The sequence below is a fragment of the Ascaphus truei genome, chromosome 19, assembly GCF_040206685.1.
Source record: "Ascaphus truei isolate aAscTru1 chromosome 19, aAscTru1.hap1, whole genome shotgun sequence".
Lineage (NCBI taxonomy): Eukaryota > Metazoa > Chordata > Amphibia > Anura > Ascaphidae > Ascaphus > Ascaphus truei.
Genome location: NC_134501.1, coordinates 12429027 through 12442134, shown reverse-complemented (window position 1 = coordinate 12442134; position 13108 = coordinate 12429027). Strand labels below are relative to the sequence as shown.

The following is a 13108-nucleotide window of genomic DNA, read 5'->3' as shown; positions in this document are numbered from 1 at the left end:
TCTTAATGTAACTTTTATGTCTGAAGCGCTTATTCCCATTATGTGTTATATTATCATGTCACGTGTATTACTGCTGTGACGCGCTATGTACCTGGATGGCGCTATATAAATAAAGATATACCTACATACATACACTGTTAGTTTTAGCATAACATCTTTTTGTTGGGTGAGCTGAGACGAGTATCACTGCCAGGTGGGCAAGCTTAGAATTGCATGCTTAGAATGAGGAAATCGGTCAGCTATCCCTTTTAATAGACTATTAATACAACAAAGTCCTCTTTATTTGAGGTTATTGGCCTCACATCATTGAATTCTATCGCGACGATTGCATTTTTTTTATGGGAGCAATACGTCTTCGAATGAGTCTTTGCCCCGCAGAGCTTACAATCTAATGTCCGTGCCTGAGGCACAGGGATATAAAGTGACTTTGCTCAGAGCATGCATTGGGAATTCTAACCAGATTCGCCCACTTCAAAGGCCACATCAGCCTCATCCTCCATGCATAGTTACTACTTGTCTCAGATGTGCGACTTGCAGCTGCCATTAATTATACGCCACAGGGATTACATGGAAACAGCGTTACGACTTGTATTTCAGGTTCCGTTTTGTTGATTTGTCCGAAGACTTTTATATTGGGGTATTGGGCGAGACACGTGCACAGAATATTGCTAAGATATCTGGCTGATTGGTAGTTTCATCTTGGATCCCTGTAATGATTTTTTTAATTGATATGTATGTATGTATGTATGTCTTAATTTATATAGCGCCATTAGTGTACATAGCGCTTCACATTAGTAATACACGTGACAAGAGGAGTCCCGGCTCCGGGGAGCTTACAATCTGATCTGCAATTTTATACTAGTAATTGAATACAATCATAATCAAAGGGTGCAACTGTTGGTATATAACTACTATTCCTGGCACCGCCTAAATATACGTAATAGGCTTTGTGATTACAAAATAGTTTCTTGTGAGAAACCTGAGTGGGGCTTTCTAGGTTATTCTGGTAGTGCGAGAGTGCGGGGCGGGTTCTGTATCCTTAGGCCGGGGCCATAGAGGCTTCAGGAAAGCGGAGGCGCGCTAACGCTGAGGCTCGCCTGCTTAAGTCAGCGCGATTCCACGGACTTGCAGGCGAGCCAGCGTGCGCGAAGGGAGCCGGGGGGAGGTGGTTGGAGGCGGGGCAGTGACGTCGCTGGGCCAATCGCCCGCGACGCACTGACATCAACGTCACAGCGCCGACGTCACGGCGCCGTGATGTTGACGCTGCTTCAGGCTGATTGGATGTTTTCAGCCGACAGCGCGCTGAAAAACAGCTTGGCGCTCGGCTGAAAACTCCAAAGCCTCCGCAAGCCTGCGGACGCTCGCGCGAGCCCCCTCTCAAGGCATCCTCATTGAGGATGCAGGGGCTCAGTGCTGAGCGTCCGCACGGCTCAGCGCGGCCTGTCCTTCTATGGACTCGGCCTTACATGGGATGTTTATACTTGTGGATACACACTGCTTGCAGAGCTATGTCTCAGCCCGTGTCACTGATTAAGCGCCAGCTTCACTGATCTCTTGTAGTTCCATGGAGACTCACTGATAAAAAAAAAATCATTTATTTTGTTTTAGAATACTATATTTTGGTCCGGGACCCCCCAAACCTCATTGAAATTCAGGCGTTGAAAGTAAACATTGATGCCATAAAAAAAACCAAACACAGGCCCCATAAGCAATTTTTATGGACACACCGAGCGATTGGGGAACACAAATTCTATTATGTACTGATAGGAAGCAGAGAGCAATGTGATATTTAGGATTCTTAGAAGGGAATTTCCTGCTGTAATCGTAAAGGAAACAGGAGGAGTCAGAATTGGATAGAAAAATGCAGTCAGCTAGAGGCTGAAGGGAAGGTCTTCGCCGGGACACACAGGCAGACGGGTCACCCATTCCGATTCAGGTGAGAAGGAAAGCGAGTCCATGTTTGGGTGGGGGAGTCGTGATTTTGAAACTAAAACGGATCACGTCCACACACGCGCTGCGTGACTTCTACGCTGTGTCACTTTCTTTCGGGTTGTAGAGCAAAGTTCCCCCTGCGTGTACACTTCACCTCAATGACACAAAGAGCAATACAGAGACACGTAGCGTTACCATTAACTAAACTGGCAGGGTTCCAGCACTAGTAAAAGCAAGATTCCAGAATACAGCGGTATATACTGTAACAGAGCGGTGTGTGTGTGTACAGCGGTATATACTGTAACAGAGCGGTGTGTGTGTGTGTGTATATATATATATATATATATATATATATATACACACACACACACACACACACACACACACACACACACACAAAAAAACACACACTGTCTGTGTGTCTGTGTGCATGTTTACATCTGTGTGTCTGTATCACCACGTGTTGGTCGCTAATGAATTTGTGCTGTGGGGCTAAGGTCTAACAAGTGCTGACATTAGGAGGGGGTAAGCAGATATAGATGTTACCATTAACCCCTTTATAACCACTGGGGTTCGCAATGTGTTTTCACTGCATTTTAACTCTTTAGGTGCCCCAAGACGTAGTCACTACATCATGGGGTCTGCCACTCCAGGGGCCCAATGAGGTAATACCTACGTCACACTCGAGTACCCCCCCCCCCACCTACCCACCCCAGCTTAGATGGCGTTCTGCGTTCCCATGAAGCAGAGGGCGCCACCGGCAGTGTAGGGACATAACAGGTCTCTTCTGTTTCTGAGTTAAGGGCCTCCGCGGTCATGTGACCGCGCTTTGCCCGACGTGCCGCTGCGGTGGCCACTCCGGCATTCAAAGGGTTAAATCAGCAGCTACACGACTTTAGCAGTATCCGGCGCCCATAACCACGTCCTGCTCTTCTATTCCGCGCACATTTTTTTTTCTTCTAGTGTTCAAGCACATGATTTTCTTAAGCGCTAAGGGTTACCATGGTAACGTTTTTCAATTCAATGGGCTCTGGGGAGAGCTTCATTTTAACCTCCCAGACACATAATATTTTAAACTTCTATCCCCTGAATGAAGCATCGTGTTTAAAAAAAAAACAATTGAAGGGAAAAAAAGATCTCTTACAGTAAGTAAAGTATTGGTATTTTCAATAGGTAGGACACCGTAACCATATGAAAACTGTTTAAAAGACTCAACAAAGTTAGATGTAATGTGCACTTTTGTTTTTTTGTGTTTTTTTTAACAAAGCGTGGTTATTTAAGGTTGGAGCACATTTTAAAGCTGCAGTTCAAGCAATATCCTACATGTGTGTTTTTTATTATTTTATTTTTTTAAATAAATCAGTTCTGTACTATGAGAAAATACTTGTAGCATTTAAAATGTAAAAAAAAAATGTTTTTTTAAAAGACATTTTTAATGTTTCTAATGTATGAAGCATTTCCAAAGTGACAAAGTGCAGCTTTAAAGTGGAGCTGGCAAATATCAACACAGTAATATAGCAGTCAGGGGTATTTGTGTAGGGGGTGCTAAGGCATAAAACTAAATGATGTCTTATCTAGAATAAATAATCCATCTTTAAATAAAACAAGCCTCTATTAACCCCTGTGCCTTGCCGGCCCTTCTGACAGCAAAAGAGTTCATTTGAATCAATGTTAGTTTCCCGCTGCAAAAGCGGCCCCAAGAAATACTTACTGAAAATTGACACAAACAAAAGCAGAGTAAAAGAAGAAACAAACCAAAAGAATTACACAGATGGCATTATTACAAAATGTATTTAGCTTGGGGCTGCCAAACCTGTTTAACAAGTACAGTACTAGCAATGACACAGCGTAATAAATTACCACTTCACACTCCTGTAGCTTCTAAGATCTGGGTCAGTTTGAAAGGACCTGCTGAATATTTACACATTGCTGGGTCTCATCGCAATGATAAACTAAATGAAGTGGCAGAGATGTGTTTGGTGTAAGCGTGGGCTGTGCCGTTTCTTTGACAAGCCTGTAACAGGAAGAGTGTGTTGTGTGGTGCTCAATAGAAAACAGCAAAAAACATGATAAAACCTTGAAGAAATGGAATTAACCCAATGAATGCAGGTAACCAATAATTCCGAGAGATGTAAACTGGTAAACTATAATCCCACAAAGCACTGCAGTAAGGATACAATGATAGTTTAACACCTGCCGGTGACCAGTATAATAAACATCTGTTAAACGGAATAAACTTGATATACAAAGTCCAGTAACATAGTGGATAAACTGGAATAGACTCACATGGGGATGGATATCCACGATTGACAGCAAGTCCTAGTGTGTCCAGTAATCCAAGGGTTAAATGTGCCTCCGTCTGTAGAAGATACACTGAGCAAAAAAGAGGGAGAAAAACGGAGCACTATATCCAAAACTGGCTCGGCCAGAACAGAAAACAAGGATGCGTTCCCATAATAAAAATTAAAGCTTATTTTAATGGGAAAAGAACAAAAAAACCACACCAACGCGTTTCGGACTAACAAAATTCCTTTCTCAAGGTGAATAACTACTAACCCATAAGGAGTGTTATTTATATGTGATACTGACCAGTGCACGCCAATCGCCACCATTTCCGCATATGTCACATGACGGGGATGTCATGCGTCATCACGTTTCAGCGCGTCACGCACCCGCGTGAGGCACAACCCAGGGACGCCGACGGAAGGGAGCGGCAGAGAAACACATCGGCAGAGAGATCACTGCATCTCAGTGGTCAATGAGTTCAAGTCGCGACCGCCGTAGGCAGTAACCAGCGTGTGACATCAGCGTCCATAGACGCGACTTGAACTCATTGACCACTGAGATGCAGTGATCTCTCTGCCGATGTGTTTCTCTGCCGCTCCCTTCCGTCGGCGTCCCAGGGTTGTGCCTCACGCGGGGGCGTGACGCGCTCAAACGTGATGACGCATGACGTCCCCGTCATGTGACGTATGCGGAAATGGTGGCGATTGGCGTGCACTGGTCAGTATCATATATAAATAACACTCCTTATGGGTTAGTAGTTATTCACCTTGAGAAAGGACTTTTGTTAGTCCGAAACGCGTTGGTGTGTTTTTTTTGTTCTTTTTCCATTAAAATAAGCTTTAATTTTTATTATGGGAACGCATCCTTGTTTTCTGTTCTGGCCCAGCCAGTTTTGGATATAGTGCTCCGTTTTTCTCCCTCTTTTTTGCACAAGCCTGTAACGGTTACTGAGGTGGGATGTTAGGCTACTTTATTTTGGTTGTACAGGAGTGAATAAGGTTAATAAGTGCGGCTCAGTGAGTAAGACACTGACTCTGTAAGCAATGACACTGAGTTTGAATCGGGGGAGCCCGGTTCATTTCCTGGTGTTGGCTCCTTGTGACCTTGGGCAAGTCACTTTATCTCCCTGTGCCTCAGGGATTAAAAACATAGATTGTAAGTGCATCTGGGCAGGGACTGTGCCTGTAACATTCCTATGTCCTGCGTTACGTGTACTGTACTTGTGAAGCGCGTTGGGTCCCCTTGGGAGAAAAGCACTATATGAAATAGTGTAAGGATTCTGCTTGATCCGTGCCCTGTTTTCCAGGTTGCCTGCCCTTTCTGCTCAAACTGGCCATTGTGTGTACTGGCAGCCTGCTATATAAGGCCGCGCTTATAGTGCCGACGACGTGACCGATGCCGTCGCCATTGCGATTGTTACATTTCAAATTTAGGCGACATAAAGGGGGAAGGCAGAGGGACACAGAAGCTCCTGATTGGCCAAAAGGGGAGACTGTCACCGAAAAAATCAAATATCAGTGACTACCAGATTTTTGGTAGTATTGTCACTCCGCCACTTTGTCGCGTGAACTATAAGCACCGACGACGGCGGCAATGCATTTGTTTTGGCGTGACAGTCGCCATCGCCGGCACTATAAGCGCAGCCTAAGGCTGCAGTTCCTGGTGGGAGTTGCCGAGCAAAGTCCCTACGTTTTGCAGCTCCTGTTGGTCTTTGCAGTCTCGCTTTACCCCGTTGCCTGTTTTGATTCTCCTGTTGCTGAACCCGGACCGTGACCCCGACCTCGCTGCTTTCTGCCAGCCCTGAGCTCTGCCTGTCTCCTGGGCTTTGCAACTCTGCTGCCAGCCCTGACCCCATGCCTGCTTACCGACTACAGACTCTTACAGGACTCTGTCCCTTGGGCTCTAGTCGGTTTATTTGTATCCCTACCTCAGCCCTGCGGGTCCGCTTCCTGATTTGAGACGAGCATCGTCACATAAAGTTGTTGTTGTTGTTGATATGATCTTCACTTAAAGCAGAACTCCAGGTTCCATATTTTTTGCTTCATTTATTTATTTTAGTTATAGGATTGAAGCAGGGGGGTCGCTGGACCCGAACTATGTTTATTTCAGCTCCAATGACCTCCTGATTCCTGAGATGCCTACCTCCACAGGGGGTGCCATGGTCTCTGCAGGTAGCAGCTCCAACGGGGCTAACATAATGGCTGCATCTTGTCCACTGGAAGCCGTGACTTCATCCCTTGCGGCTTCCTATTGGCTTGACGGGGGGCATTTGAACATGAAGGAGATCCCGGCCCCCTCTACGGTGGTATCTCGGGACGCAAGGGGTTCCTGGAGCTGAAATGAACGACGTTTCAGCTCCGGAGACCCCCCCGCTTCAATCCTAAACCTACAAATGCAACCTGGCGTGCTGCTTTAAGGGTCATGCAACAGCTTATGAGAGTGACAACAACCGCACTCCCATGCTGTATCGCTGTGGGGGTCAGTACAGGATGCACACTCACATGGCACGTTCAGAGTGATACAAGTAATAAGGATGATGTGATTGCCTGGAATGAATGAGACTGCAGGTGGGAGCTACTGTACTGTATACTATTGTACGAATATCGGCAGTTGCGCAGTGGTAATAGTGGTTGAATTTGGCCAGTTTCTCGTGCGTTATGATGCCATTTATTTATTTAGCAAAAAGCCATTAAAAAGTATAGATTTGCATTTTGTCTTACAGAAAAGTTTGATTATGCAGCTGAATTATCATTAAATGGTATAATATATACAAATTTAATGGGATTTCTAAAAGCAAATAGTATAAAGAAGACGACGAGAACTTTACTATGATATTTATATATAATTATTGTTTGACAAAAATCCTCCACAGCAAATCATATGGAAATATTACTGTATGCTCATTTGCATGTCTTGGACAGGTCTGCAACCCTGCCTTTCCCCATTATCACCCAGCACACAGCACTTCCACTGCAGCAAGGGATTCTGGGAAATGACATGCAAATGAGCACACAATGCCACCTTTTGCTTCAAAACCATAAACCTGGATCCCTATAGGCTTAAGCTTGCTGCATGGTCACAGCTTTGAGCACAGCCTGGGTTAAGATGCATAGCCAGTAAACCCACCCACAGACAGCCGTTTTGACCTTAATGGGTCTCATCAGTGTGGGGTTGGTTATTCTGGCTATGCAAAAATGAAGCAAGGGATAGGTTTTAATTCCAATGGGGTCTTTAGCAACATTGTATTGAATTCATCTAATTCTATTTGATTCATGTGTTATAATTCTATATTTTTGTATCCTTAATATTTGTATACATGCTACTTTATGAAACTACAATTTTTGTATATATATGTAATCCCTTCATATAAATGTACAAAGTCTCACAAACTTCAGTCATCTTGTTCACTGATCATTACTTTTTTCCATTAAAATGCTATATTTTTGTCTCAACCCCCTCAACTCTTACTGATTTTGGTCTTTCAGGAGTAACATTTCTCATCATAGATCGGAAGAATGAACAGTCGGGATCATAGTTACACTTGGATATTTATTCTGGCAGGTTAAGCTGAGGGCACTGTGTAATGTCACTTATGTTGCAACATGGGAATTGGGGAAAGCATAGAACAAGGAATTTCCCGGCTCCATTTCTTTAGCTCTGGGTTTAAGTCTACAAGCATGTCATGGGATTTAGTGGGAGAGTCCCTGCCGGAAAGTGAGTGTGTTAAAAAGCACAGAGAGGGTGTGGCAGACAAATTGCACTAACAGTGACCCCACACACCACAAAGAGCCTGATAACTGATCCTCCATGTGGACCAAGAACGTAACCCTTATGCTTCCAGAGGGGCCTGCAACACAATGTGTTTATTTTGAAATAATGTCAATTGTTTCACCCAGCAGCGCTCACATGGATATCAAAGTAAATAAATGAACCCACAAAATCCCCTGAAGGAAGAAATCCCCTATAACAGAGCACCAGTGGGTAAAACGTAACAACTCTATTGATTCATTCAATAGCTAGAGTATAAAAAAAAAGCCCAGAGAAAAAGAAAAATTACAGCATATTATTAAATACGATATTTAATAAACATACAATGAAAGCCTCTACGATTGCCAGTAACAGTGAAGACGCATTATACTGTATAAAGCTGTATAGCAAATGAAATATTCTTTCTAGTAGATCTGCCCCAGGAATATAATGGTGGAGAAACGCAGATGGTAACCATTAGGGACGGGGACGGAATTCTGCCCAAGTTTGAGGATTTGGGAACATTGCAACTCTCAAAGATTGCGAAGGATTAAAAAAAAAATCGTCAAGATTTACCCGTGTGGATGTGCCAGCACTTTTGCCGGCGTTGCTATACTTTTTAGCTAGCCTCGTGAATATCGTCATTTTCCGCTTCCGTAAGAAGTTGGAGCTAATGCATTTTTGGCAAACTAAAAAAAAAAAAAAGTTTTGCTTTGGATAATATTTTTTTCGGATGTGCGGGATCTCTTTGCAAAGCGACACTATCAGGTTATTGTGTGTTCCCTACTGATATTATTATATTCTTTACTAATATTAACCAGAACATGACCTTATCACTTTATGCAGGAGATCTACATATGTTATCCAAGGATTGGTGTGAGGGCAGATTTGGACCACGGGCAACATTACTGTATTGCTGGAAAGGCAATCGTTACATCGTTACATCGTTACATCGTTACATCGTTACATCGTTACATCGTTACATAGTAGATGAGGGTTAAAAAAGACGTACGTCCATCAAGTTCAACCTATGCTAAATTTAGATAACAGATACTTTATCCTGTATTCTATACTTACTTATTGATCCAGAGGAAGGCAAACAAAAAACCCCAGAGTCATATCACCCAATGATATCTCATAAGGGGGGAAAATAAATTCCTTCCTGACTCCAATCGTTGATGCCAATGTCAGTGTGCCTGCAGTATTGCCAACCTGATACTGCAGCCCAGGGCTGCTTCCCTAAATCTCCATTTTCACAGAAGTGCCCCCGCATTAATAACAGGAAGGCAGAGGGAACAGAGTTGAAAGAGGAACACTAAAAGCAAGAGATCATTCTCTGACGCTGAAAGGTGGCAGGCTAAGGAGACATGAGAGGAAGCTCTTCACGGAAAAGGGTGGTAGATGTGTGGAATCGCCTCCCGACAGAGGTGGTAAGGGTTAATACAGCAAGGGAAATCAAACATGCTTGGTGTAGATACGAGGCTATCCGAAATATGAAAGCAAGCCCAGGATGAAGTAGGGTCTGAGGGTTTTACAGCAGATGGGGAAGTGGGCAGACACGGGGGGAGTGGGGGTGGGAAGAGGGGGGCACGGGGTTCTTATCTCCAATCGGTCTGTTTCTTTGTTAACCCGTTCAATGCCAGAGAGGACTTCAACGCATTGCTTTGCAGCGCTGGATCCAAATCTCATGGCAGAATCTGTAGAAAACATGGCCTGGGGCTCGTTAAGCTGCGATGTGGGGTATCGCACCCTGGTCCCGCATCAACGGCCATTCACATCAGTCAGAATCCTGACCTTTTTAACAAAAACATGTTGATCTATATGTAACCCCCCCTTTGGGATTACTGGAGCCTTTAGGGGTGAACTGTGTGGGCCCACACAGAGTAACGCCCCATCCCTATAACATGGAGTGACTCCGTAGCAGTTAAACCCCGCCCCCTTCTGCCTGGGGATAGTGACCTCATGCTAGGATATGACCTCATGGTAGGATATAGGAGGGGGCAGCGCCACTGTGCTAGAGCTTACTGCAGCGGTGCGCAAACTGGGGGGGCGCGAGCAGTTGCAGAGGTTCCACACTCTCCCCCCCAGGCATTTAAATGAAATGCCGGGGGACCGCGCGAGGCCTCGGCAACCTCTGCTTACCGAGGTTCAGGACGCGTTACCATGCACCAGATGAAGCCTCGGGGGTCATGTGACGTCAAATGACACCGTGGGGTCACGTGACGTTACACACGCCTCCCAGTTTGCACACCCCTGCCTTAGCACATGGAAGTATGTACAAATTAGTACTGAGTTGGAAACAAGAAGACATCTGTGGTGCTGGGACAGTAATTAAATGGATCAAACCCTTCCGAACGATGTCCTTGGAAATGGGCTCTCTTGTTTTAATTTTTACAAGCGACTGAGAAGACCATTTAGTCCAACATCGTTGGAAACAGGGGGTAGGTACGAGAGAGTAAATAACCAATATGGTTATAACTGATAGACAAAGTGTCTCTTCCTATCTATTTAGGTGGAGGACAGAGAATATATAGTATATGCACCACTGGTCATATAGGTACACAGTCACACTTAGTAACACATAGAAACACATCTCGAGTCATGTGTAAATAGTTGGTGAACTCTGTGTGTGTTGAACTTTTCAGAATCACTTTGATATACTTCACACCACTTCACTTACTTAGTGTCTGTATCTCATGCGTATATAAATTGATTAGTCCATGCACGTATTGCTTGTTTAAGGTGTGTGTGTGTGTGTGTGTGTGTGTGTGTGTGTGTGTGTGTGTGTGTGCAACCCACAATTAAGTACTGAGACTGAACCACATAGTTGACACTGGCGACTGACTATTTCCTGTGATCTCCTCCATTTTTGCTCATTTTCCCCTTCGATTACCGCTGGGGTTTCTTTGCATTCCTCATTGAGCTTATGGGCGATTGGAGGTCCTGTTGTTTTTTAAACTGTCATTTTTATATTTTTTGGCTTTAATTAAATCTGTTGATATTTTGGTACACTGAGTGCTTATTTTGGGATACCCCTTTATTTCTCGTGTCATTTCATTATTTTTCCCAATAACGCTGCCAGAAGCAGTATCATTTTTGCTTTATTTCTGTTTTTTTGGTTACCATATTATTTAGTGATTTAGATTGCGGTATTATTTATGTTTTGATACATACATATATATATATACATACATACATACACAGATGTAGCCATCATAACTGTTCCCATTTTTATATTTGTTTTTACATACTGCTGTATTCTGCATCACCATCACCTTTAACTCCTATGAACACTCTGTGATATTTTGAGGCATGTCTGGGTATGTTGAAGTATCTGGGGGAACAGTGAGGCCCGCTATACCTGTATATTCTTAAACCACGTCCAATCCGTAGCTCTCCATAGAGTTGGCACTTGCTACATATGTTTGTGTGTGCGTGTGCTTATAGTTCATATACCTTGATACCTCTCTTTTAGAACATGGAAGGTCTGGAGCCTATCTTTGGTATTGCCAAGACTATATACAGCCTTTGTGATCAGGCCAAATCCAACAAGAAACAATGCAAACGTCTGAAGAACAGGATCAAAATCCTGATGGTGCCCATTGAGCGGTTGAAGACACAGCCTCAGATGTCCGTGGAGTTGAAGGAGGTTGGGAAAGAGTTGCAGCTGACTTTGAACAATGCTGAGTTATGGGTAACCAAATACTCCAATCTGGGGTGGTGGAGAAAGGTCATCCAGGCCAATGGCATAAAGGAAGATTTTGATGACATTAATGAACGTTTAAGTGATGCCGCTGAGGCCATCTCTTTCCTACTGGATGTGGAACATAGGGGGAGATTCCTAAAATACTTTAATCAACACACCAGGAAGCAGCAAAACCAGAGAGATATTGAGGAGGACCTGAAGGAGCTGAGGGAATACCTGAAATGTATGTATTCATTTTTCTACAGTTTTATAAAATTACATAGCACCTTTTTTAGTTCCAAAATACTCTGCAATTATATGTCTCAGACATACATGCAGCCTCCTGTTGGGTGGAAATTTTATTAGCCTATTTTCGACTCTTTGCAATGCAGGCTATAAGCTACAACGACACCTACTCCTATGCGAGAAGACCACTTTATATATTACTGGGCTCTGTATTGCCTTAAAATAGCACTGTATGAATTTTGTTAAATACAGGTTTGAAGCAGGGGGGGGTGGGGGGGCTCCGGAGCTCAACCCCAGTAATTTCAGCTCCAGGAAACCCCTGCTTTCGAGAGATACTTGCCTTCCAAAGGGGTTCCGATATCTCTGCAGTTTAAAGCTCCCTTGTCACATGGGCCAATAGGAAGCCACTCCAGGTGACGTCATGTTTTCCTATTGGCCCGCAGGGCCCGGGAGCTTAGAAAAGCAGCCATAACAGGCACCCTCGAGTGGCTACCGGCACCCACTCCGGAGGTACCTCTGGAAGGAGGGGGTCGGCGGAGCTGAAATTAACGGGGTTCAGCTCCAAAGACCGTTTGCTTCAATTCTGTATACAAAAAAAAAATGGAAAAAAATAAAAACAGTCTTGGATTGCATCCTTAAGCCTTATTAATAGTTATTATTAATAATCCAAGGTGTGTATATTTCAAATTAAAATGTACGTTGAGTTTCTTGGTAACCTGTAGTTCACCTAATATTCTAAAGGACTGCTGAGTGTGATGAGGTGGGACGTGTCCGTGTGTAATTAGCAGGAGTTTGTGTTCTGTGTATGAATGTTCCATGCTTGGAAAGCCGCTTGCTGCGGATTGGTCGCGTACTTGGGCTTTGGACGGTGAAGCATTCTGATTGGCTAATGCCACAATGGTGGTAGGTGAATGAGTGTAGCCTCTGAATATTTGCATTTTTTTTGTTTGTTCATGCAGCTGACTTCAAACTAGTAGCCGATAAAGTGGATCACCTGACTGACGCAGTAGAAGATATAGGAGCTGGAGTGCAGGACTTTTTTTCCACATTCAAAGCTCTAAGTTCTTTGTGTAAGTGCCTCCTAAGCAAATCCTACATACACATGAACTATTTCAAGTGACCTCCATGCATTTCACGTTCACCCTCCCCAAATCCCCCGTGCCCATCAAATCCTTTCGGCACCCTCCATACAACGCAAACTTTGTAAATGTG

General features: G+C 44.0%; 1 protein-coding gene across 2 annotated transcripts in view; it reads left to right on the top strand.

The window, feature by feature from the left end:
* Positions 1–1815: 1815 nt before the first annotated feature.
* Positions 1816–13108, top strand: part of MLKL (mixed lineage kinase domain like pseudokinase) — a 28495-nt gene continuing 17202 nt past the window's right edge. For both annotated transcript variants that reach the window (XM_075576614.1, XM_075576615.1), the window contains exons 1-3: positions 1816–1936; positions 11441–11894; positions 12856–12966. In XM_075576614.1, coding sequence (XP_075432729.1) covers positions 11444–11894; positions 12856–12966 — 562 coding nt within the window. In that variant the 5' untranslated portion in view covers positions 1816–1936; positions 11441–11443. The remainder of the gene's footprint in view (positions 1937–11440; positions 11895–12855; positions 12967–13108) is intronic.